Raw genomic sequence first — 27,758 nt, 5'->3', positions numbered from 1 at the left:
CATGATCTCTGATGTCAGACAAAGCAGAGATCCACACCTGAACCCCTCTACCCCTTTATTAATTGTAAGGACCTTAAGCAAGTTACTGTCTCCTTATCTGTCAGGAGAAAGAAAGACAAAACAAAAACAAAAGAGTAAGTTAGCATTGTAAGTGTTGGTTGAGAGAGAGCCTGGCTAGTGACAAAGTACTCCCACAATGTTAGTTTCATTTCTTCCTCTTCTCCTTTATTCTGTTCTCCATGTGGGCTCTGTCCTTTTGCTTCCTTTTCTCCACCAAACAGTGCTTTCCAACTAGTTTGTTGATATTTTTAAAGATTTTGCTTTTCCCTGCTACTCCAGAACCTGTACTTCATTTGACCCAAATTAAAGATTACAGGTTTTGTTTTATTTTGTGGGGGTTTTTTTGTTTTTGGTTTTTTTTACCACTGCTCTCTCTTTTTAAAGGTTTCTCCCCACCAGCCCTTACTTGTCTTTAATGAGCGTATTCATTTCCCTCTCTGTTTACATACACACGCACACACATATGCACACACGTACACACACTTTTTTGTGGAAACATTTAAGAATTGAGTGCAATCAATATAACACTTTACCCCTAAATACTTGAATATGTATCTCCTAAATACAAAAGCATTATCCTTCATTCCCATACTAAAATGATCCTATTTAAGATATTTAACTTTGATATAATACTCTGATCTGTGATCGTTATATACAAACCATAGTGAAGATTTTTTCACTTGTCCTCCTACTAATGTTTTTCTGTTTGTTTTTTCTTCAAATCAAGGGTCCACTGAGGGATTGTACATTGTGTTTAACTGTCATGTCTGTGCCTTTGGACTTCTTATTTTGTTGCTTATCTGACATTATTTGGTTTGTGTGGGTTTGATTTTTAAATTCCCATAGTGTTTCTATTATGTTGTCAGTATTGCTAATTTTGGATTTGGCTTCAAGTGATCAAAATGTGAACCCTTTAGAATAGTAAACTAGAGAAAATCCATACCACTAGTAATGATCCTCTTCTATAACTCTTCCTAAGGAAATTGGTATTGTGGGTTCATAGTAGTAGAAATGCATGGATTTCATTGGTACAGTTTGAATATCAGGAAACTATATGAATGATTTATCTTACCTTCTGTATTCCAGAGCTGAGGGTTTCTTGAAGTTAGGTAGAATTCATGTTCATAAGATCATAATTATATATGCTTAAAAATGAAATTTTTCAGGGGCAATCTCTCTGCAGAATTTTCAACATGATTATCATGGTATAACTGGAGTCAACATAGGCTGCTTTAACTAAACTTTATTTAATTCTAGAGTCCTTCTATACTTATTCAGTGATTACCAAACTTTAGCTTTTTTGACTTATTATCTGTTAAAACTATAGGATTATCAGAAGTTCACAAGAAGCTCCATCCCTCTGAAATATCTGGCCAAGAAAAACTGGCTCTCATTCTTTTGAGTATTTAGCTAAGCAGTCTCTTTCCTGCTATAGTCAAACAATTACAGTGGACTTCTTTCAATCAACTATATTTTTCTCAAGCATAGCCCCAAATTTAATAACTTAATTGCTCTTAATATCTGTTAGATTAACCTCTTTGCTATAAAAATCCTTGTTCAGAATTACTTCTGATTCTGTAATTAAATTGATCTAATAACAAGTGTTTTCTATGATTTGCATATTTAGAAACTCCACTTTATTCTCAATTTCAAGCATCATAACTTACTTGGAAGATTATATTGTTTCAGTCTTAAAATCTTAAGGGTTTTGTAGCCAAATTTTATTCAAATCAACAGAGTTGTGGTATATAGAAAATGTGAAGTATTATTTTAATGGATGGAGCAATCTTACTTATTTTGTATGACTTTTTAAAGCCTTTTATTTTGTTCAGTGATACTTTGTAATGTTAATTTAGCATTTTAATGTTTCTAAGTTAGTTTCAGGAATTTTCCTGTAACTTAGAGACCTAACAGATGAATTGCCTTAGATGAATTGTTAATCTGTAAATGCATCTTAAAAGATTTTGCAGTTAAGAATTCTATTTTTAGATTCTCACTCACTACTCTGCTTTCGATATTTGCACAGAGGTATGTTAAGTTTTGTTTTCTCCACCATTGCATAAACTATATATAAATACACACTCATACACTCATGGTAAGGAATAGATCACAAAACAGAAGCTCTAAAGCAGTATTAAATATCACTTACATTTTCTAACAACTCAGGGTGGCAGTTACAGAGAAACATAGATATATTCGCTTTAAATGATTTTCCCTTAAGTTCTTAACTCTTCAGCTAAAATTAAAGAATATTTCTGTAGCAGTAAGATCAGGCTTATGATTTGTGGAGATGTTTTCTATAATACCATCAGTTTGGTTTTATTTAAAATTTAAAATTTTAACAGTAGGGGTGCCTGGCTGGCTCAGTTGGGAGAGCATGTGACTCAATCTTGGGTTCATGAATTCAAACCCCATGATAGGTGCAGAGATTATTTTTAAAAATAAGTAATCTTTAAAAAATTGTTTAGTATTTTTATTTTTGAGAGAGAGTGCGAGTGGGGGAGGGATATAGAAGGAAGGGAACAGGATCCAAAGCAGGCTCAGCACTGACAGCAGTGAGCCCAGTGTGGGCCCAAACCTATGAACTGTGAGATCCTGACCTGAGCCAAAGTCAGATGCTCAACCAACTGAGCCACTCAAGCATCTCTAATCTTTAAAATTGTAACAGTAAGTTTATATACCCCTCTTTTGTCAAAATAAATATTTTTGGTTGGGGCTCCTTTGTGTGTCTTGGTCAGTTAAGCATCCAACTGTTAATTTCGGCTCAGGTCGTGATCTCATGGTTCATGAGTTTGAGCCCTGTATCGGGCTCCGTGCTGAGTATGGAGCCTGCTTGAGATTTTCTCTCTCTCTGTCTCTCTCCCCCGCCCTCCTTCTCCCTGCTTGCTCTCTCTCTCAAAATAAATAAAATAAAAAACTTAAAAAAATAAATATTGTTTGGGATCTCGGAAAAAGATTGCCTACTTTGCTGTATGCACATAAATTCTCATAGGGTAAACTGTATTTACTTTACTAGATGGTAAAAATTCAGAATTTTCTTGGAATTAAATGCTTTGGTTAATTGAATCCAATTAAGTATAATAATAATTTAATAAAAAACTACTTTGTAGTGTGGTATATTGCAGTATGCCAGTAGAAGTGTACAAATACAGAATGATGGTTTAAAAATGAAAGAGATCCTATTTGATTTGAGGTAATAAAATTAGAACATTTGAGATCTTGAATGAGTAAAGTAGTATTTCAACTAGCAGGAGAGTTTGTACAGTTTGCTGAAAGGAAAAAAAGAAACAATGTGAACAAAGTAGGGACAATGTAGAATCTTCTGCAGGAAAATAAATTGTTTAGTTTGATATCTAGAGTACATATACAAAGTAAAACAGGAATAGTAAAGCCAAATTGTGGAATGTCTTCATTTCTCTGGTAACATTTTTAGTTTGATGGATAGTAGAGAATCAGAAGATGTTTAAACAAGGCCGTGAAAGAATTATTCTTTATAGAATATAATTTTGGTAGCAATGTACAGGTGTATTTGAAGGTGAGAGACTAATTGAAAGAAGATGTATTAGAAAATCATTGAAGTTGCCCAAGATGATAAAAAAATATAGAGAAGTGGCAGTTCTTAGAAGGAGAAGAGTTTCTCTTCAGAAGGAGAGGAGTTTCAGAGACTTGGCAGCTAATTTATAAATGAAGGACGATGACAGAGAAGAAGTCTAACATGGCTATGAAGTTTCAAACATAGGGAATTGAAGAAATTTATTGGTGCTACTAACAAATAGGGAACTGAGGGAGAGCCAGTTTGGAAATAAAGGTGTTTGATTTTAAGTATGTTGAGTTTCAGGTTCCAGTTGTAGTTCTAGATGGTCCATTCTCCAGGTAATTAGAAATTTAGGACTGGGAATTTAGGAATCAGACTCAACTAGAAATAATAAATTTGAAAATAAGCTGAGCACAGTTCATATTGAGCTTGAGGAAGTAGAAAAGACCCTGTTCCCAGCCCTCAGAAGAAAGTAGAAAGAGAAGATGAGAGATCTGAGAACAGGCTCTTGAAATGCTTGTGTTGCAGGACTGTGCTGACAAAAGCAACAAGGCCAAGAAGGAGGGTAGGCAAAAGAGTAAGAAAGTCAAAACAGTGTCCTGTTACAAAATCCAAAAGAAGAGTTTCAGGGAATAGGTATAGTTGAATATTTCAGAGATACTCATTTACAGACCAAGTAAAATTGAAAGGTACTTTTAAACACATAAACCAATAAATCCAAATTCACACTAGGCAGAATGGGGGTAGATCAGTCATTACAGTGCAAGAAATGTCCATTTTAAATTGCTAATACTGCTTCATTTTTCTCAACTCTAAAATAGCAGTATTAATAGTATTTCAGTGGGTGGTTGTAAGGATTAAACGAGATAACTCCTGTGAAGCACTTAGTTTAGGGACTGGCGGGAGTAAACATCTGTTAAATGTTAGCTTCTCTTGTAACATTCAGTAAATGTTAAGTTATCTATTTTATCATGGAGGAGTAACTTTGTTTCCAGTTTTGGGGAGGTTCCAAGGCAGGGATTAGCAAACCGTAGTCGAGTGAAACTGGCCTATTACTTGTTTTTGTACAAGTTAGAATGGTTTTAATATTTTTTTAATTTATTTTGAGAGACAGAGTGCAAGCAGGGGAGGGGCAGAGGGGGAGGGAGAGAGAGAATCCCAAGCAGGATCCGCGCTGTCAGTGCAGAGTTCGATGCGGGGCTCAAACTCAGGAACTGTGAGATCTTGCCCTGAGCCAAAATCAAGAGTCAGCTACTTAACTAACTGAGCCACCCAGGCACCCCTGGTTTTAATATATATTTTTAAAATTTTTCCAAATGTTTTTACTTATTTTTTTTAATTTTTTTTTAACGTTTATTTATTTTTGAGACAGAGAGAGACAGAATATGAATGGGGGAGGGACAGAGAGAGAGGGAGACACAGAATGGGAAGCAGGCTCCAGGCTCTGAGCCATCAGCCCAGAGCCCGACGCGGGGCTCGAACTCACGGACTGCGAGATCGTGACCTGAGCTGAAGTCAGACACTTAACCGACTGAGCCACCCAGGCGCCCCCGTTTTTACTTTTTTTTGAGAGAGAGTGACAGAGACTGACAGAGCAAGTGGGGGAGGGGCAGAGAGAGCGAGGGAGACACAGAATCTGAAGCAGGCTCCAGGCTCTAGGCTCTGAGCTGTCAGCACAGAGCCTAACGCGGGGCTTGAACTCACAAGCTGTGAGATCATGACCTGAGCCAAAGTCGGATGCTTAACCGACTGAGCCACCCAGGCACCCCAAGGTTTTAATATTTTTAAATGGTTGGAGGGGAAAAATCAAAAGAATATTTTGTAACCCAAACTTAAATTTCAGTATATCTAAATAAGTTTTATTAGAAACACAGCCACATTTATTCTCTTATGTATTACCTGTGGTTACTTTTGTACAACACTGTGGATGAATAGTTACAACAGTGACTCTGTGGTCTGCAAAGCCTAAAATTCACAGTCTGGTCCTTTACAGAAAAGTTGGCCAATCTCTATTCTTAGATGGTCCCTATGAGTTTAGACGCAGAAATCAAAAACTTGTCATCTCAGTGTCTGTATTGTTGTATAAGATGTTACAGAGGTTCTTGAACTTTCTCAGTCAGTGGAATCCTTAATGTTTTGTTAATTTTTTTCACAGTGCCACTTGGCCAAAAGAAGTATTTGTTTCATTTATTAAATAGTTAAGTGCAAGTAAGTTAACAGTGGCAATTTGTGCCATGTCCAACAGATGTCACTGTGCTTTCTCTCAAAACTTGAAAGTATACCACAGTGCCCTTGTGATTTTATTCCGGCATCCCTGGAATGCCTCAGTGCACTGTATATCATGAGGCTATTTATGACCTTATTGATAGGAATTACTTACTAGAAGTACCAGAGATATCTTACCATCATAATAGTTTTGTCTATGAAGTAGCCCTCTGACATTCTGGGTGCTTAAACAAGCAAGCACTCTGAAATGCTAATTATATCAAACTTTGGCAATAAATATGGAAAAGTGTTTTTTCTTTTTTTTTTTAATTACCCATATCCTATGCTTATAGCAACTAGTTAGTTGCTATATTCACCCATCTGTTCTTAACTGTGGTTAAATATTTAAACAGTGAAGTTCATGAAATGAACTAGTTAAAGACAACAAATGTTTCATTTTTAGGGCTCTTGGAAGCCTTGAAAATGAAATAAATATTTGTACAAAAGAATAGTTTTTAGTTGAAATGTTAAAATTAATATTTGGTGGTAAAATCAAAAAGTAAGTTTAAGGCTATGATACTAAAAATATACTGAATTAAATATTCTAAGTGGAAGATAACATCACTTATTACTTTTTGTTGATTATGCTGGATTAAAAAAAAAATTCTTAACCCAAGTATATAAATGAATAAAAATAAAATTCAAATGCAGTAGTCTGTTCATTCAAGTACTATAGTATTTGCTCCATGTGCCTTTAATTGCTTTAGAAATTTCTTTATTAGATTCTTTCAGATTCTTTCTCTTATGCTAAAATTAGATTTGTTCCCAGTTACTTTCAAGATAGGATCATTACCCAGTTATTGGGTTTTGTTACAAAATTCTTTTAAACAGAAAAAAGTATGTTTTGTTTATAACTTCCTTTTTTGTTTTGTGCTTTCAATCTTTATCTCTTTACCTGTCTTATTTTAATTGGCTTTAGTATGATTTCATTGCTCCTATCATGCCTGTGGTGGAATCAGTAGATCCTGCATCATGGAGGCAGGGCTTGCGCAAAACTGGCATTGTTCTTGTGCCCAATAAGGGTGAAAAATCCATGGTGAGGCATTCCTATGTGCAAGGATTTATGAGGTTACAATATAACAAGTTTAATATGAATATTGGTTCCAGAGATGCATGGTTTTAAAGTCCTTATGGTGTGCTCATTTCTGTCCTCTGTATTTGCATTATAATTTTTCTGTGTGCTATAAAGTGTGGAGTGTGTTTTCTTAAATCTAACTTTTGGAAAGGTAGTTCTATTTTTTTTCCAGTTTTAGATCTTTACATTTTTTACTAAGACATTAACCTACTTAGTAAAAGTGTTTCTCCTGAAACTATTAACTATAATTTCAGACATATTATCTATAAATTTGTTATTTCCAGCTTAAGGATTGATCAGTGTTGATAATTACTTTTTCTTTTCCTTAAAAATAAAATAACAGTTTCCAACCTCAGCTACAAAAATTTCTCCCAAAGAAGAAGAGAGAAAAGACGAGTCTCCTGCATCTTGGAGGTTAGGACTTAGAAAGACTGGCAGTTATGGCGCACTTGCAGAAATCACAGCATCTAAAGAGGCTCAGAAAGAAAAAGACACTGCAGGTGTTATACGTTCAGCTTCGAGTCCCAGACTCTCCTCCTCTTTGGATAATAAAGAAAAGGTGACTTATTTCATCATCTGGTTTCTATCAACACTCTAATCATTTGTTTTCCAGGAACATGAAATCTGATAGATTTTCTACTTTGTGTCATTATTAAATTTGTGTATCAACTTAATTCACCTGACTTAATGAATTTTACATGATAATACAAATAGACCTACCTTAAATGTCAATATGGAATTATAGGCATACCTCAGAGATATTGTGGGTTTGGCTCCAGACCACTGCAATAAAGCAAGTCAAATGAATTTTTTGTTTCCCACTGTATATAAGAAATATATTTATATAAGGCACCTGGGTGGCTCAGTCAGTTAAGCATCTACCTCTTGATTTTGGCTTAGGTCATGATCTCATGGTTGTGAGATTGATCCCCACGTCAGACTCTGTGCTGGGTGTGGAGCCTGCTTCAGATTCTCTCTCTTTTTAGGCCCTCCCTCTCTCTCCCGTATGTATATGTGTGTGGATACACACACACACACACACACATATATACATATACACACACATATATATATATGTGTGTGTATATATATATATCTCCACACACACATACACTCTAATTTTATGTATATTTTATACTCGTATATATACTCATAAATTTTATATATATTTATGCTGTAGCCTCCTAAGTATACAATAGCATTGTGTCTAAAGAAAATGTACATACCTTAATTTAAAAATATTTATATGCTGACCATAATTTGAGCTTTCAGCAAGTTATAATCACTGTAACAAATATGATAATAATGAAAAGCCTTGAAATATTGTGGGAATCACCAAAATGTGACATAGAGACACAAAGTGAGCAAATGCTGTTGGAAAGTGGCTTGTATAGACTTGCTTGATACAGGGTTGCAACAAATTGCAAATTGTAAAAACCACAGTATCTGTTAAGTGCAATAAAATGAAGTATGCTTCTGTAAGTACTGGGAAGATCAGATTTGCTCAAAAAATAAATTATGAAACTATACTTAATTAAACAAATGCTTTATTCCACTAGACAGTTTATAATAAAATATATTGGGGGGCATTTATTCTAGAATTTATTCTGTAATGTAATTATACTCGTAAGTTGCATTTATCTAGCATCTGCAGTTTTATATCTGCTACATCAAAAGCAACCTCCTTTTAATCAGTAGTTTTAATAACTGTATTTGAAGGATAGTATTAAATTATATCAAATAGAATGTATGCAGTTTATTCAGATATATTTTATATTGCTGGATTATTTCTTTTCTATATTTTCAGCGCTTGTACTTTTTTTTCATATAGTTTCGTCCCTCTATTTAAAGTGTTTGTTTCTTTGTGTCAGAAATAAGAAATAGAATTTCTCATCAAGTAATTTTAAAGTTTTTTATTTTGTATAAATTGATTGCCTAATTATTTTCCAAGTACTTGATGCCAGTACAGTGGGAATGTACCATACCATTGCTCCTGCACTCTCAACTGGATTTGGATAAATATAACTTAAGTTTTTTTTGTTCGGAATATTTTAACGTTATATCAAAGTAATGAATAACTTACATAGCATAAATAATTAGGACTTACCAGTTAACCATATTTGAGACCTTATTTCTCTGGAAAAAAATAAGAATATTTTATTATATTATACTGCATTACCTTACATAATCTGTTATAGAAATTTAGAAAAAGTCATTAAAATGAGGAATTTTTTTCCTTATATTAAAATATTGTCTAATTCTAGATTAAAGGAGAAAGAAAAGAAAATCGGTTTGAACAGGCTGTCCTCTGGCACTTAAAGTATTTAAATATTAATAGACATTAATTTTAAAGAGTATAGGTAGGAGCTGTGGAAATACTATAAAGTAAACTGTTATGGTTGTATAATTGTAATTGTATAATTGTACATTGTTGAATACTCTTTCCTTAGTACTTTTAGCGGTTCCTGTAATCACAGATTTATTTTTCACTCATTTTTTTTCCTGTTGTGTAGGAGAAAGATAGTAAAGGAACTAGGCTTGCATATGTTGCACCTACAATACCAAGACGACTAGCCAGTACATCTGACATTGAAGAGAAAGAAAACAGGTGGATTCATTATGATTTGCTTTATGTTTTTACTATGAAATCTTTATTATCTAGCATGACAATGAAAACATGAGCATTGTTGTAACTCTGTGGGATATATGGATTGTGGGAAGAACACCAAATAGAAGGTCCTGAGGAGATGCAGATTTGGATATTGATGAAATGGCAAAATCAAAACAAAACACATTGTGGTTGGGACAGTGGTGCCAGATGAGGTCACAAACTAATCTAGTACAGACTCTCCAAATAGTTGAAACCTACAGAAAAGGAGAAAGAAAGGAGAAAAAGCTCTTAATCACTGTCAACATTTTAGTTTCTTTCTTCCTATTTTCAGCACATGGGGTATGAGAACTTTTAAATATAGTTGTAGTCATGTTATAACATCCAGTTTTGTGTCTTGACTTTTTTGTTTGTTTGTTTTTACCTCACATCTCATACGTAGTCTTATGTGTTCATACATACCTTCAGTAAGCGTTGGTTTTCATCAGTGCATTATGTTCCATAGAGTAGGTCTGTTGAGGTTTAAGTAACTATTTCCCCTCTCCAAATATGGAGATTTAAATTGGTATTTTATGATCATAAGTAAAACTTCTGTAAATATCTTAATTTTCCCCACTGTAGTTAGGATTATACCTTAGGGATAGAATCTTAGAACTGGAATTACTTTCACTTCTTAGTAAATATTCCAAAGCATTTTCTTAAGGGATTTTACTAGTTTCTGCTTCTACTGATGTTTTTTAATAGACAGCTTTCTTAATCCTGTTTTAAAATTATATACCAGAATTTGAAAGATACTCTTTTCACAGAGACTCAAGTTTACGAACGAGTAGCTCCTACACAAGAAGAAAATGGGAAGATGATCTCAAAAAGAATAGCTCAGTTAATGAAGGATCAGCTTACCATAAAAGGTAATATAATTCTTAAGTAACTTTTATGCATTCTTTTATAAAAATATGAGGCAGTTTGTTTAGAGCGCTCAATTTAGTATCATTAAGAAAATGATATTAACGTGCTTTCATTGTTTAAATAAAACGTCATTTAAAAGTCCAGAATATATATTTAGAGGTAGATGAAAATTTGTTTTTACTTTTATATATATTATGTATAATTAGATTTGATATATTAAGAAGCATCTTTTAGATTGTAGCATATTTAGAAGGAACCCCTTATATAATTGACTAGAGAAGTTGAAATAGATCAGTGTCTTAATTGATCTGGGCATTATTTAGTGACCTGGAAGTTTCCACTTTTCTTAGAACTCGGAGAGATGGTAATTTCTTGAATTGAAATGTTGGTAATGTCATATTGGAGAGGAGGGGGGAAAAAACCATAAATATTTTCTCGGTTAAAAACAACCAAAAAGAAGAGTAAAAGATGAGCAATTATAATATAGGCATGGGTCACTCCTAAGGATGTGACTCATTGCTAAAATACTTTTCTTCAAAAAGGTTGATCTTAACTTTCCCTGAGTAAAACCAGACCTAAGTGTTTTTCTCAGACCCAGCCTGGCATGACCATATGGTCTGTTAATAGTTCCAGAAACGTAAAATATCAGATCAGAACATGTTTGAGTCCTGTCCAGGGAGGTGGGAGGCAGTAAAATGATACACTACCAAATTAGTGAAATCATCTAGACTCTAGCAAGTTGTAGATGCAACTCTTGGTGCTGGGGCCGGTGGTGTATTTAGGAACACAGTTTTTTAGATTTTTCCTAGCCTTGTGTATCTGTGTAATGTATAGACATTAACTGTAGACTACACATACAGACACATCCTATATAGATATGACTCTTTCCTTCAGTTGCTCCTTTGGTAGAAGACAAGATGATTTGATTAGTTCTAGTGTTCCAAGCACCACATCAACACCAACAGTTACCTCTGCAGCTGGGCTTCAGAAAAGCCTGCTTTCCAGCACAAGCACTACTACAAAGATTACAACGGGTTCTTCCTCAACAGGCACACAAAGCAGGTGAGTCACAGATAACATTTTGTGTTCAGGCCTACTGTGTGCTTATGTATGTGCATGCATTTTTGTTTAGAAGATTGTGGGGCTCTGGATTTTTTCATTTACCTTTTAAAATTATTTACAAGCAAAAATTGGTTCCAAAAAGAGGCAATTATGCATGTCTGGGGAAAAACGAAGTTCTTGAATTATTAACTTTCCTTGAATCAGGCTGCTTAAAATGTAAATTTCTCCCTTTGACAGCTCTGGGTGAGATTTCTGGTTCATAGTTCAAAGATGTCTTGCCTCATGTTTTAAAAAAATCCATCCCTGTAGTCACATGTTTCAGCTGCTAGAAAGTGCTTTCATTGTTTAGCTGTTTTCCTTTTCTCTTTTTGTGTTGCTGCTTATGATGCGATAGTACCTCAAATCGTTTGTGGGCTGAGGATAGTACTGAAAAAGAAAAGGACAGTGTTCCTACGGCAGTGACCATCCCTGTTGCTCCAACTGTTGTAAATGCTGCAGCCTCAACCACAACCCTGACTACAACTACTGCTGGCACTGTCTCCTCCACATCAGAGGTCAGGGAGAGACGCAGGTGTGTAAAGGTCCTAATAGAACTGCTGATGTATCTTGCCCAGTGCTGAAAGTTGTTTGTTTTGCTTTTTAACCTTGTCAAGGTGGTGACCATCTCTTCAGTAGGTTAATAAGTGAAATAACCTGTATCAGCTCAGAACTACATGAACTGATGTAATTGGCAGTTACTAGCATTTAGGCTTGGTGACTCCCTCTGACAGAATAGATGTTTTTGTTTCAAGGAAGTGAGCCAGACACTTGTCTTCTTAGCCATCTTCATTTTTTTAGTGGTTGTTTTCATTCAAGATGGTTTTGTGGTGAAGATCTAAACACACCCAGTCACACTTATGGAAGACTAGATGTAACATGACAGAAACAGATTTTTCATTCTTCTGTTTCCTCCTATTATTAAAAAATTTGATGGATGTTAAACTGTTTTGGTTACTTTCGAGACTTTTCATTTTAAGATTCTCTTGAAGAAAGGCTTATTGGGCATATGTGTAAACCAAATCATTTTTAAGTACTTTGAATACGTTCTCTTAGTTTTAATTCAGTACATAAAAGGGACTCATTAATTAAATATTTTAAAGGATTTATGAATTTATTTTCTGTGCTTAAATGTTAGGAGCGTTGCTCACTTCTTCATGCTGCTGCTAATTTGCTTGGAATTTCAGATGTGGAAAGGAACTTACCTCTTTTGTGATACCCTTGCTTTACATAAGAAACTAAGACCCAGAGATATTAAGTGACTTTTCCACTTTTATTTAATGAGAACTAAGGCGAGGCCCAAGATTACAGGAGAATCAGTCAAGTGTTTTTCCTGCTATAGCATGCATAGTTACTAGCTTTGAATTTTGTTTTTCCTCTTGAGGAAAAAAAAAAATCTTAAAAAACTAAATGTGACCTTTTTTGTATTTTATTCCTTTGAGATTAAATTAGCTACATAACTGGTGTTTTGGTTTTTATTTTGTTTTGTTTGTTTACTAAAATACCAACCAGATTAACTTTGTCATAGTTCTGGCATGTAGTGTTCATATACAGGCTTTGTCTCTGGTGCTTATCAAAGTACATGGCCTGTAGTAAGTAATTAATATCCTTACAGTAATATTCATGGTGAATATATGAAAAGTAACAAAACATTAAATTTTTTAATGTTAAACATTTTCTTTCCTATCATTGCATCTTTATTTTTTGTCAGCATGATTATGTTTTATTACTGTTTCTATGGTAAGATTTAGTGATAGTTCTATAAAACCATTATAAGCAGTTAGCATTTTGTGATTTGAACACCAGTATAGGTCATACCATATTTTAATAGTTCTTCATTTTTCTATACATTAATGTTAGTTTTAGGCTTTTGAGGTGTTTTCAAGTCAGACCATATAGCCAACAGAAATTAGAAGATCATAGGCAGCCATCATTATTTTTGAGTGAAAATCAATTTGAGGACTTTGCTTTTATGGAGTAGGGGAAGTTAAGGGGAAAAGGTTAGGAATCCTTGGTTTTTTACTCCTTTAATCCTAAGGTTAGAATGCTCTCCAGGTCAGAATTTCTTCTTCAGTAACATAAGTATTTTATTTATATAATTTTTAACTTCTAGACTTATTGTTGGAGAAAGTTGAGTTTCAGCTTCTTAGAATTAATCCTGGAAGACATTAGATTGAGAATTAAATATTTGGAGATATTAATAGAACAGAACAAATTTTAATAGCATAAGAAACAAAATGTATCTGTTAACATTTTCCCTGGTGTATATTACAGAAATTTTGTTTGTCTTACTCATTTTCAGTGATGTTTGCAATAATAATGTTTGTGTTTTGTTTCACGTCAAGTAATTGTTTGCAGTTTTGAATACATTGTTGACCTCTTCTGTTTGTCTTTCAATTAAATTTTGTTAATGGTTTTGAAATGTGTATAGTTGAATATTTGTCCTCAAAATGTATATATTATGATTTAAGTATATATTGTGGCTAAAAAGATAAGTTAATACATCTATGCTATTTTAGGTATCCTCACATATATACTTTCAGATGTTATGCAAAGTTACCAAACTCACTATTAAATTCCACTATTCTATTCTTGAATTTTGTTTTTATTGATCAGGATTGGATGAGGATTTTCTCTTTTTGTTAAGATTTCCAATGGATTAATAGTGGTAGCAGAGTGGGAAGTAGAGAAGAAAAGTTAGTTTTAAATAGCATGATAGCAAATTCTTTCATTTTTTAAGTGTTTCTAATGCTCCAGTCTTTTCAAAATACAAAGCAATATCTTTGAATGAAAACATAAATTCATGTGGAACTGTTGCTTTGTATAATTATTCTCCTCCACCTTTTTCCCTTGGCTCAGCCAGCTTGCATTTGCTCATTTATCTTCCCTCTGCAAGGAAAAAAGCTGAATGAAAAAGAAGGGTTGTTTTCAGTTTTTTAAAGATGTTATTTGTTGATTTCCCAAAATATAAATATTATAAATAAATATATTTCAACCAATAAATCAGTGAAATAATAAATAGAATAATTGGAATTATTAGAAAATCCTTATTTTAAAAATAATAACCTTTCAGTAGCTCAGAAAATTGTAAGCCATCTAAGACTACTAAGGAGTAAAATTATGTACCTTATATAGTTTTAAGAAAGAGATGTAGTATGATATAGTAAGTTAAGGCAGCAGTGGAGTTTGAGGGGCACCTGGGTAGCTCAGTTTGTGGGATCAAGCCCCACATCGGGCTCTGCTGACAATGCAGAGCCTGCTTGGTATTCTCTCCCTTTCTCTCTCCTCCTCCCCCACTCTTGCACTTTCTCTCTCAGAATAAATAAATAAGCTTTCTTTCTTTCTTTCTTTCTTTCTTTCTTTCTTTCTTTCTTTCTTTCTTTTCTTTCTTTCTTTCTTTCTTTTTCTTTCTTTCTTTCTTTCTTTCTTTCTTTCTTTCTTTCTTTCTTTCTTTCTTTTTCTTCCTTCCTTCCTTCCTTCCTTCCTTCCTTCCTTCCTTCCTTCCTTTCTTCCTTCCTTCCTTCCTTCCTTCCTTCCTTCCTTCCTTCCTTTCTTTCTTTCTTTCTTTTTCTTTCTTTCTTTCTTTCGCAACAGTAGAGGAGGGCCTAGATGGCTCAGTCGGTTAAGCGTCCAACTCTTGGTTTTGGCTCAGGTCATGATCTCATAGTTTCATGAGTTCGAGCCCCGCGTCGGGCTACCAGTGCAGAGCCTGCTTGGGATTCTCTCTCCCTCTCTCTCTGCCCCTCCCCTACTCACACTGTCTCTGTTTCCCTCAAAATAAATAAACGGTTGGGGGGGGGAGGGGAGGCAGCAGTAGAGTTTGATATATTCTGCTACTTTTTGATCAGCGCTTTTTAATTAAACACAAAATATGTGAATTAACTTTCTTGTCTACATTTAATTCACAGAGGTCTGCTCTATACAGGAACCCTGAGAGAGGGGAGAAGGAACTGAATGCCAGATGGGGACTCTTAAAATAATAGGAAACATATTGTACATTACAAATTGATAGGCTAGATTTTTATGCTGATTTGGGGCAAATGTAAGGAAAATTTAAATGAACAGAAACAGATATTATAAGTCTTTTGACTAGTAATTTTTATCCCCTTAACCTACATATGTTAAACCAGATATGATAGGTAGATTTAACTTTTATGGCAACTTGAAACTGTTGAAAAAGTAGTGAGGCTCATTTGAAGAGAGTGTGCTGGTTGATTAGTTCTGTTTGCAGAACATGGGGATTAAAAGAACAAATGGCAATGCAGATTTCCCTGTCGTAAACTAAATGTGAAAATTTTGACCATTACATAGAGGAGTCAGATTCAGTAGTCCATGTTCATGCTTACTTTCAGAGCAGCCCTTGAAATACTGAAGTGATACATGCAGCCATCTGAGCTGTTCTAAAGTTTTTCTGTTTAACCAGATTTGCTACCACATTAAGGTTTCATCTTCTTTTATTCTTTTCTTCTCCTCGTCTGAGAGAAGTCCAAAAAGCAATACATTGCATAGGGACAGTGGATGCATAAATAAGTACCAAATGAATTGCTAAAAAAAAAAATGGCCATTGGGCCATATTTTCCAAATTGATGTTTCACAGAGCACTTTTCCACATGTAACAGGTGTACCATAAAAGTATGTTCTAATTAATAATCTTAGGAAATACATAGTTATGGTTAAACAGGTTTCTTCCGTGGTTCTTCTCAGAGCCTTTAACATGTTGTGATTTTCCTGGAGATGGTTAGAATGTATAGCATTTTCCAAATATGTATAACCAACTTCCAGAATAAACAAGATCCTCACTCTATTCTGGAATTAATTTTCTTAAAGTAAACCTGTAATAACAAGTTTATTGTTAATCTTTTTCACCTTTAAAATGACTTGTCCCAGAGAAATCACTGGAGTTGTTACAAAAGTAGGGAATAATGGTTGTATCTAAATAAAAAGCTTAAAATTCACAAGAGTTCATATACAGACAGGATGAAAATTAAGAAGTAGTAGGAGAAAGAGAAGTATCAAGCTTAGTGTAGCTTGAGCATTCTGGGCCATCAAGAGGGCAGACATCCTAACCAGTTGTATTCATCTCTCTGGATCTGTGCATTGGTACAGATGAAGCCATATGTTGCAGAATCTCTAAAAGAAAGTCAAACTAAAGAAATGCTGGTAACTAAAATGCTTTATGTACCCGGGGCACCCGGGTGGCTCAGTAAGTTAAACATCTGACTCTCGATTTCTGCTCAGGTCATGATCTCATGGTTCGTGGAATCGAACCCTGCATTGAGCTCGGCACTGATAGCATGGAGCCTACTTGAGATTCTGTTTCCCTTTCTCTCTGCCTCTCCCCTGCTTGCTCTCTGTCTCTCTCTGAAAATAAAAATAAAAAGAAAGAAAGTTGTATATAGTGAATTTTTTTCTTGCCCTACACTTTTAGGAGGACAAATTAAAAGCAACAGACCAAATAATTAGAAATATAATTTTTTAAAACATTAAAATTTTAGGGGCACCTGGCTGGCTCAATGGGTTAAGTGTCTGACTTCGGCTAGGGTCATGATCTCATGGTTTGTGAGTTGAAGCCCTGCATCAGTCTCTGTGCTGATAGTGCAGAGCCTGCTTGGGATTCTGTCCCTCTCTCTTTCTGCCCTTTCCCCACTCATGCTCTCTCTCTCTCTCTCAAAATAAATAATTAAACTTAAAAAAAAATGAAACTTAAGGTTATAAACTTAAATCTGTACCAGTATTTTCATAGAAACCAAATTTGGTAAAATAGAACTCTTCAATGCTTGAATCGTGAGGTGTGCCCGATTTGTGAGATATATGTAGTGCTAGTATAGTAGCAAAAAGACGATCTTTCAGGATATTCTAATGTTTATTTATTTTTGAGAGGGAGAAGGAACAAACGGGGGAGAAGCAGAGAGAGAGGGAAGCACAGAATCTGAAGCAAACTCTGGGCTCCAAACAGCACAGAGCCCAGCGTGGAGCTCAAACTCATGAACCATGAGATCATGACCTGAGCCTAAGTCAGATGCTTAATCGACTGAGCCACGTAGGCACCCCCAGGATATTCTAGAAACCTAGAGATGAAAACATATGGATGAAGAGAAAAAAAGTAAGTTATGTCATTATGAAATAGTGCCCTAGGTTATTCAACCAAATAGAGAAAATAGGTGATATTTTCTCAAACCAGATGAAAAAAACAACTTAAGTCAAAGTAGTGAGAGGATTTTCATCTTTCTCTAAGTTTGTTGGATGTCTCAGTCAAGTAAAAATACCCTCCTGAGAAGTTCTTGACTTACCTTGCTTAAAGTTGATCTGTAATTAGAGTAGAAGCAACACAGAGAACCTGTCCTCTAGTACTAACTTTAACCAATAAGTAAGAGTTAATTGATGGAATTGAGGCAACGAGGATTTTGGTTGACAAGTGACCTTGTCATCTTAGGATTAATTATTCAAGGAGGTGAATCCTAGGAATAATAAATCATGTATTCTAGTTTCAGACAGATTTCTAAAAACTTAAAGAGTGTGAAGCAAAAGACAGAGAAATCAAAAGGAATGGGGCTCTCTAAAAGAATTGTGAAGAAACTGAAATGATTCTAAGGAGTTGGAGGTGTGTTGTGTTCTTTGAACCTAGAGCTTTAAAGGACACATAGAAAGAATAAAAGATAAGGCATAAAACCAAGAATAAATTCTAAAGTTTGTTATGGATATATGAATAGTTTCAGGAAGTTTAAAGAACAGAATGAGTTACAAATTGGAAAGCATAGTAAATCTAAAAAAAGAACCCTTTTAAAAAGTTGAGCTTTTTAAAGGGGAGGGGCAGGTGATATAAACTAGATAAATTTAATTAACAGCATAGACAATAGAAATATTCTACTTCTGAGTATTGTATGAGAAATGTGAATTAGATGGTAATATAACTAAATAAAGTATTAACAATTGAACTTCCCAAGTAACATTGATCATTGGAGGGAAGTTATTTTCTGTGTCTTGCACGGCTCTGTCTTTTCTTATTCAACCCTTTAATTAGTTATTAATCTCTTGACATGGACATATGCTTTTGAAATTGTGCATATCCTTAGACAGCATGGGGCATAGGCTTAGATCAAATATAGTGAAGTGAAAAAAAAATATAGTGAAGTGATTGATAAGATTGGTAATTGATAAGATCAGATATAGTGAAGATAAAGGTCAAGTTCTTTTTATATTAGAAAATCAGTAACCAAGAGTAGGATGCTGATTTTAAAGCAGTTTATGAATAAAAATACTTGAATTTTTAGATAACTCAAAGTGTGAACAAGAGTATGATGTCTGCCAAAAACATCATTAATAAATGTAGTGACAGGAGTGCAAGGAGTGTTGCTTGCTCACTAGTCATCCCATATGTTAAATGTTGCCTTCACTCCTAATCATTCTAACCATGAAAAGACATTGACAGTCTAGAGTTTAGCCTTCACGTATCATCTAGCATGGTATTGCAGGGAATCAGCAAAGGGACTAAGAGGACTCATCACATGGCTTTTCAAAAGAAAAAAAAAACTGTGGTTAGGAAGAACTTGAAAAATATAAGTTAATACTGATTATTTTCAATCTAAAACTTTATCAGATTGCATTGTTGAATTTTCGTGATGAATGAAACCATTTTTGGAGACTTTTTCTTAAACTAAAATGCTTACCGTGTATTGATTCATACATTCGTATGTAATTCACAGATACTGTATATCCAACTAACAATTTTTATTTATTACTGTAGATCATACCTCACTCCTGTTAGAGATGAAGAGTCTGAATCCCAAAGAAAAGCGAGATCTAGACAAGCAAGACAGTCTAGAAGATCAACACAGGTATGTTTAATGTGTATAATATATAAAGCTTCAAATTGCCTTTCTCTTTTTCACTTCTCTATGAAAATATTAATGTCATTGGAGTACCTGGCTGGCTCAGTCAGAGGAGCATGTGACTGTTGTTCTTGGAGTTGTGAGTACAAGCCCCATGTTGGGTGTAGAAATTATTTAAAGAAATTTTTTAAAAACTTAAAAAAAAAAAAAAAAAAAAAAAGAAAACACTGATGTTAGTATATAATGTGAGGAAATCTTAGATTGCTTTAGTAATTCTTTCCTAGCCTTTTGTATATTAGATTTAATCTAATTAATGTTAGTATTATATTTAATCTAATTGGCATATACCTTTGTATCTCTTTGCATATTTACTTTTTGTTTCTTAGATGGTGTCTGGCACAGAGTACTCAATGCGTGTTAATGAATTAATCAATATGATGTCTAACAATTAATAAAGAATTCTGTAAATATTTGGAGTTGTGGGGAATAGGTCTATTGTATTAGATATTTCAAACAGCTAATGTGCAAGTACCAGGAAAATGTCACTCAGTGTAGTTAGCATCTCCTTAACCTCCTTGCCATTCTAATTATATCTAATATATCATTTTGTGTCTATCCTTTCCCATAGTTGAGGCGCTCCAAAGTCCAGATTCAACTCCTTGATCCTTACTTTTATCAGTATTTCATTTCAAGCTGAACTGTTTGTTAAGATCTTAACATATTCTTCCTGCCTTTGTACCTTTACTTTTTGAAATCTCACCTGTTCTTTAAGGCTTATCCTTTAAAAATTATTTCTTTACTGAAATTTTTTTCAGTAAATACATATTTATGTGTTTATGCATATATATTATACATATATATGCATATATATGTTTACATGTTATAAGTATATATTTATGTTTTTACATATATATATAAAACAGAAGTACATGTAAATTCAGTGTATAAACAATGTATATGTCAGCTTTTCCTTCTTTGTACTTCTTAGGAATATTTATATTCATATTCATGTGATAGTACTGTCATCTCCTCCCCTTTTTTAAATTTCTTTAATATAGAGACTATTTCTTACATGTATTTTGTCTTTTCCAGTACCTATTACTGTGCTTGCTCATGATGATTCTTCATAGAATGAATGTGACTTGCCCACTAAAAATTTTGTTCGAATTTGCAAACCAATTCTAAACGTGTATTTGACTTCCAATACATTCATATTAAATTTGTCTACTTATAAAATATTTCTTTGAAACAAGCTATACTGCTTCTCATTCTTAAATTTACCTTTTTAATGTACAGGGAGTAACACTGACTGATCTTCAGGAAGCTGAAAAAACAATAGGAAGAAGTCGTTCTACCCGAACCAGAGAACAAGAAAATGAAGAAAAAGAAAAAGAAGAAAAAGAAAAACAGGATAAAGAGAAGCAAGAAGAAAAGAAGGAGTCAGAAACATCTAGAGAAGATGAATATAAACAAAAGTACTCCAGAACATACGATGAGGTAATAGTGTACCACCAACACAGCTAGGTCAAATGGTATGACTAGTTTTGTAACTTTCAATGTACAAGAGATTTATATACCGACAAACTATATACAAAATACTCAAAAGGACCAGAAATCTGAATTATTTTGAGATGATTAGAATGTTATTTTTCTTTCAAAATGAACCTGTGTTTAGATGTTTTTAACTGTTAAATATTTTACGTGGGAATTAATTTTAATATTTCACAGACTTACCAGCGTTACAGACCAGTATCCACTTCAAGTTCTACCACCCCATCCTCTTCACTTTCTACCATGAGCAGTTCACTCTATGCTTCAAGTCAACTAAACAGGCCAAATAGTCTTGTAGGTATAACTTCCGCTTACTCCAGAGGATTAACAAAAGAAAATGAAAGAGGTAAGAAGACCTTTGTTTCCTTCAAATAATCCTTTGAATTTTTTTTTTCTAATTTATAGTTCTACAGAAAAGAAACAACTTTTCTAAACTGGGAGTCATTCCATTTTTTCTTTCAAAAAGAAGATGATGGTCAAAAATAAGAAGAAGAGTAAGAAAAATAAGAGTAGAAAATAAAAATAGGAAATTATGTAGTCTGGCATTGTTACATATATCTTTATAATTTAAGACTTCACAAAAAGCATTATGTACACCAACATAGAAAAGTCAGCATAGAAGAACTGGTGGGAGACTATTTCTAGGAGCTGTTTATTAGTGCCTGAAGTTACTTCTTGCCTATTGGATCATATCTTTAAATTTTTTATATGTGAATTGTTTTAAACTAAAATCACTTAAAACACATGTAGTGTCCTTGCTAAAACAAAATGGTTTTTATGCTTATTTCTTGAGAAATAGATTTCTTTTTCAGTGATATGTTGGCATATTGATAATCACTATTAACATTTCTTATTTTTTCATATAAACTTCGTATTTAAATTTTAATAATTCCTACTTTAATTAAGAGATTGGTACTAAATAAAATTATTTCTAATTGTAGGCGTTTTATATTTTAAAAGAAAATCCTACAATATTAGTCATGATAATATCAGTAATCATGAAGGATAAACTTCAGAAAAATTAAGTTTTCCCCAATTTTCAGCTGACTTTTCTTTTTTTGGTCATTGAGGTATTTCAGTTCTTTAAAATACTAAGCATGAGGCTCACATAATGGTTTGTAAAAACCTTGAGCCAACTTTGAAAATTAGGGATATTTGCATAAAAGTTTAGATTTTCATCTTCTATTGAAAAGTGGGAAGATTTAGCAACACTGTTTCTAATTCTCACATATCAACAATTGGCTAGAGCCAAGGAGTAAGTTACAGCCCGTCACCCCTTGGAATAGTGCCCTCCTGGTCCATTTTATCCATTTATATTATCTGGATGGCCACTATATGCATTGGAGTTTGCGATCTTTGCTCTAAACCAATTCCAAAAACAATTCTAAAAAAACTTGCTGGCACTATAATTTTGAAATTTCTTTTGCTGTGACTCTTTGCTAATGGCACAGGAAGGAGACTTTTAGAAATAATTTCTAACATTACTTTGTTCCGTATAGATGTCTACTTTTTAAAACCTATTTGAAGGCCCCTTTATAGAATATAAATCTAAAGCTATTTTAACTATACTAAGAAGGAAACAAATTTTGAGACTATATTTAAAAAAAAAGTTTTTTCTTATTAAAAAAAATTTTTTTTAAACGTTTATTTATTTTTGAGACAGAGAGAGACAGAGCATGAACGGGGGAGGGTCACAGAGAGAGGGAGACACAGAATCTGAAACAGGATCCAGGCTCTGAGCGGTCAGCACAGAGCCCGACACGGGGCTCGAACCCACGGACCGTGAGATCATGACCTGAGCCGAAGTCGGACGCTTAACCGACCGAGCCACCCAGGCGCCCCATAAAAAAAATTTTTTTTTAATGTTTATTTATTTTTGAGAGAGAGAGAGTGAGACACAGAATCCAAAGCAGGCTTCGAGCTCTCAGCTGTCAGCACAGAGCCTGATGTGGGGCTCAAACCCATGAACCATAAGATTATGACGTAAGCCAAAGTCAGACCCTTAACCAACTGAGTCACCCGGGCACCCCAAGACTATATTTTATGTTGACGTGTTTTAAAAGATAAATATTTTTTCCAGAAAAAAAGAGTTTTTTCTTAGATACTATCTAATAGAAATGAAATGAATACTGTATTTATTCTGCTACCGAATGAGGATTGGGAATAGTAGAAACAGAAACTGAAAAACTCGTTCTATGTCTGCTAGCTGTTCCATCATTAACAACTGTTTGTTTTCTTCGAAGTGTTAACTTTGGGTATAGTAACCCCCTATCAAACATTAATAACTTGAGCCCTGTTTTCTTCATAGGATTCAATTATTTTCTGTTCAGCAAATATTATTAAATATGTCTTTTGGCAGATGTTTTGTTTCAGGCACTAGGAAAATGGAATAATAAAAATTAGTTCTTGTCTTGATCAAGAACCTGTCTAATGGGAGATACAAATACATGTCTAAACCAAGTGTTTTATAGGAATGCTGAGGGGGCAAAAATAATTCTGACTGGAAAATTTTAGAAGCCTTTATAAAGGAGGTTGATTTTGAAATATTACTATATTTTTATTATAAAGTACTGTCAAAATACGTTGCTACCATGTGGTTCATTATAATCCTTAACAGAGGGAGAAAAGAAAGAAGAGGAAAAAGAAGGAGAAGATAAATCACAACCTAAATCAATCCGAGAACGACGACGACCAAGAGAGAAAAGGAGATCTACGGGAGTTTCATTTTGGACACAAGATGTGAGAACCTATTAAAATATAGCTATTTGATAGTATACTTAATGTTTCTAGAAGTACATACTAACAATTTCTTACATGCCTCAGATTACGTGTGCTTTTAGCTCATCACTGAATTTTGAGTCCGGTTATTAAATCAGAAAAGTTCTTCTTTATTAGGATAGTTAATGAGTACTTAGATTTTTGGTATTACTAAAAAGCAGTTCTGTCCCAATTTTGGAATAAAAATAATAATGGCTGTTATTAAAAGTAATATATATATATTAGTGTATAGTGGCTGAAGTGCTGCTTTATCTTGGAGATTTTTGAAAGAATGATGCTTTACATATTTTTATTATTATTATTATATATTACTTTCAAAGTATACAACATAGTGATCCAACAATTATATACAAAATGCCCACTGCAGTAAGTATAGTTACCGTCTCATTATACAAAGTTAGTACAATATTATTGACTATATTCACTCACTATGTGGTACTTTTCATCACCTTGACTTATAACTGGAAGTTTGAACCTCTTAATCCCCTTCACCTATTCCACCTATCTCCCACCCTTATCCCCTTTTGCAACAGTCAGTCTGTTCTCTGTATTTATGAGTCTGTTTCTGGTTTTTTGTTTGTTAATTTTGGGGGCTTTTTGATTCTACATAAAAGTAAAACATGTGGTATTTGTTTTTCTCTGTTTGACTTATTTCTTTTAGCATAATACCCTTTAGGTCTATCCATGTTATGAATGGAAAGATTTCTTTTTTTCTATTTATGGATGCATAATATTCCATTGTATCTATTTCTGCATCTTTTTTATTTATCTGTAGATGAACACTTAAGTTGCTTCCTTCCCTTGGCTATTGTAAATAATGCTACAATGAACATGGGGATGAATAGTCTTTAAGGATTAGTGATTGGGTTTTCTTCAGGTAAATTACCCAGTAAGGGAATTACTGGGTCACATGGTATTTCTATTTTTAATTTTTTGAGGAAGCTCCATTGTGTTTTCCACAGTGGCTACACCAATCTGCATTCCCACCAGCAGTGCACAAAGGTTCTCTTTTCTCTATGTCCTTGCTAGCCCTTGTTATTTCTTTATGATGCTAATCATTCTGACTGGTGCAAGATGTTATTTCATTGTGGTTTTTATTTGCATTTCCCTGATGATTAGTGATGTTGAACATCTTTTCATGTGTCTTCTGGCTCTTTATGTGTCTTCTTTGAGCTTATTTATTTTGAGAGAGAGAGAGAGAGCAGGGTAGGGGCAGAGAGACAGGGAAAGAGAGAATCCCAGGCAGGCTCTGCGCTGTCAGCACAGAGCCTGATGCGGGACTTGCAACTCACAAACCTGAGCCAAAACCAAGAGTCAGACACTTAACTGACTGAGCTACTCAGGTGCCCCTCTATGTGTCTTCTTTAGAAAAATGTTTTTTCAAGTCCTCTGCCCATTTTCTAATTGGGCTTTTTTTTTTTTTTTTTTGGTTGAGTTATACAAGGTTTTTATATTTTTGAATATTAGCCCCTTACCAGATAATATCGTTTGCAGGTATCTGCTTGCATTCAGTAGATTGCCTTTTCATTTTGCTGATGGTTTCCTTCATTGTACAAAAGCTTTTTAATTTGATAAGCCCCAGTTGTTTATTTTTGCTTTTGTTTCCCTTGCCTGAGGGGACAGATCCAAAAAACTATTGCTAAGGCTGATAACCAAGAGTTTACTGCCTATGTTTTCTTTTAGGAGTTTCATGGTTTCTGGTCTTACATTTAGATCTTTAATCCATTTTGAGTTTATTTTTGTGAATGGTATAAGAAAGTGGTCCGGTTTCATTCTTTTGCATGTAGCTGTCCAGTTTTCCAGCACCATTTATTGACGAGACGGTCTTTTCCTTATTATATATTCTTTTGCTTTGTTGAAGATTAATTAACTTACATACACGTGGGTTTATTTCTGGCTTCTCTTTTCTGTTCTGTTGATCTGTATGTCTGTATTTGTGACAGTACCATAATATTTTGGATAGGATGGACATTTTGACAGTATTTTTCTAGTTCATGAGCATGGTATATCTTTTCATCTCTTTGTGTTATCTTTCATCAATATCTTATAGTTTCTTTACTTCTCTTTTGGCTAGTTCATTATTAATGTATAGAAATGCAACATTTTTGCATATTGATTTTGTATCCTGCAATTTACTGAATTCATTTACTCTATTTTTTTGGTGACATCTTTGGAGTTCTCTATATATGGTATGTCATCTGCAAATGGTGATGATTTTACTTCTTCCTTGATAATTTAGATGTCTTTCATTTCCTTTTCTTGTCTGATTGCTGTGGGTGGGAATGCCAATAGTACTATATTGAATAAAAGTGGTGAGAGTAGATAGACATCCTTGTCCTGTTTCTGATCGTAGAAGAAAAGTGTTTAGCTTTTCACTGTCAAGTATGATGTTAACTATGGGTTTTTCATCTATGGCCTTCATTATGTTGAGGTATGTTTCCTGTAAACCCACTGTGTTGAAAATTTTTATCATGAAAGGATGTGGAATTTTGTCAAATACTTTTTCTGTACCAAGACGATCATGATTTTTATCCTTCATTTTGTTAATATGTTGTGTCATATTGGCTGATTTTTATATTGCACCTTTGCATCCCTAAGATAAGTGCCATTCAATCATGGTGAATGATCCTTTTGATGTATTTGGTTTGCTAATGTTTTGTTGAGGGATTTTGCATGTATGTTCACCAGTGATACTGTTCTATAATTTTCTTCTTCTGTAGTGTCTTTGTTTGATTTTGGTATCAGGGTAACCCTGGCCTTATAGAATGAATTCTGTAAGGACACATTCTTTCCTCTTCTGTTTTTTAGAATAGTTTGGGAAGGATAGGTATCAGCTCTTTAAATCTTTGGTAGAGGTCACCTATAAAGCCATCTGATCCTGGACTTCACTCTTTACCAGGCATTTTTTGATTACAGATTCAATTTCATTACTAGTAATCAGTCTGTTCAGATTTTCTACTTCTCCCTGATTTAGTCTTAGAAGATAATATGTTTCTAGAAATGTCCATTTCTCCTAGAATGTCTAATTTGTTGACATGTCATTGTTTGTAGTAGTCTCTTATTCTTTGTACTCCTGTAGTGTCCATTGTAACTTCTCTTTCATATTATATTTTATTTCAGTTCTCTTTTTTTGATGAGGCTGCCCGAGTTTTAAAGAACCAGCTCTTAGTTTCATTGCTCTTTTCTGTTGTTTTTTAGTCTGTATTCATTTATTTCTGCTCAGATCTTTATAATTCCCTTTTTTCTACTAACTTTGGGCTTCATTTGTTCTTTTCTTAATTCCTTTAGGTGTAAAGTTTGATTGAGACTTTTCTTGTTGCTTGAAGTAGGTCTGTATCGCTATAAACTTCCATTTTAGAATTGCTTTTGTATCCCAAAGATTTTGAACCATTATTTCCCTTTTCATTTATCTCTGGGCAATTTTTTATTTCCTCTTGGATTTCTCCATTGACCCCATTGGTTGTTTAGTAGCGTACTGTTTACCATGTGTTTGTGGTCATTGATTTTAGTTTCATACTATTTTGGTCAGAAAAGAGCTTGATAAGATTTCAATCTTAAATTTATTGAGACTTGTTTTGTGGCCTAACATGATCTGTCCTTGAGAATGTCCATGTACATTTGAAAATACTTCCATGAATTTTGTTTTTGGATAGAGTGTTCTGTATGTGTCTGTTAAGCCCATCTTGTCTAATGTGTCATTCAAAACCACTGATTTTTCTTTCTGGAAGCTCTGTCCATTGATATAAGTAGGGTACCAAAAGTTCCCTACTATTGTATGATTTTCAGTTATGTCCTTTATGTCTGTTAATACTTGCTTTATGTTTCTAGGTGCTCCTATGTTGGGTTTGTAGATATTTACAATTCTTCTATTCTCCTCTTGAATTGATCTCTATCATTATGTAATGCCCTCTTTGCCTCTTTCTACAGTCTTTGTTTTATTTTTTTTTATGTTTATTTTGTGAGAGCGAGTGCAAGCTGGGGAGGGGCAGCAAGAGAGGGAGAGAGAATACCAAGAATCCCAATCCTCACTGATAGCACGGAGCCCCCAGCAGG

The 27,758-nt window shown here is 34.0% G+C and overlaps 1 protein-coding gene across 8 annotated transcripts in view; it reads left to right on the top strand.

The window, feature by feature from the left end:
• Window positions 1–27,758, top strand: part of PPP1R12A (protein phosphatase 1 regulatory subunit 12A) — a 160,379-nt gene that overhangs the window by 105,148 nt on the left and 27,473 nt on the right. For 6 of the 8 annotated variants that reach the window (XR_001510998.2, XM_007088739.3, XM_042992812.1 and 3 more), the window contains 9 exons: window positions 7,279–7,494; window positions 9,449–9,543; window positions 10,350–10,451; window positions 11,344–11,511; window positions 11,906–12,082; window positions 19,292–19,382; window positions 20,673–20,873; window positions 21,105–21,273; window positions 23,545–23,666. Coding sequence is in view for 7 of the 8 variants with exons in the window: in XM_007088739.3 (XP_007088801.1) it covers window positions 7,279–7,494; window positions 9,449–9,543; window positions 10,350–10,451; window positions 11,344–11,511; window positions 11,906–12,082; window positions 19,292–19,382; window positions 20,673–20,873; window positions 21,105–21,273; window positions 23,545–23,666 (1,341 nt within the window). In the remaining variant the exon portion in view is untranslated. The remainder of the gene's footprint in view (window positions 1–7,278; window positions 7,495–9,448; window positions 9,544–10,349; window positions 10,452–11,343; window positions 11,512–11,905; window positions 12,083–19,291; window positions 19,383–20,672; window positions 20,874–21,104; window positions 21,274–23,544; window positions 23,667–27,758) is intronic. The other 2 variants (XM_007088740.3, XM_042992809.1) reach the window with 2 other exon arrangements.

This window comes from Panthera tigris, chromosome B4 (genome assembly GCF_018350195.1).
Source record: "Panthera tigris isolate Pti1 chromosome B4, P.tigris_Pti1_mat1.1, whole genome shotgun sequence".
In the NCBI taxonomy this organism is placed as follows: Eukaryota; Metazoa; Chordata; class Mammalia; order Carnivora; family Felidae; genus Panthera; species Panthera tigris.
This window is presented reverse-complemented; position numbering and strand designations above follow the sequence as displayed.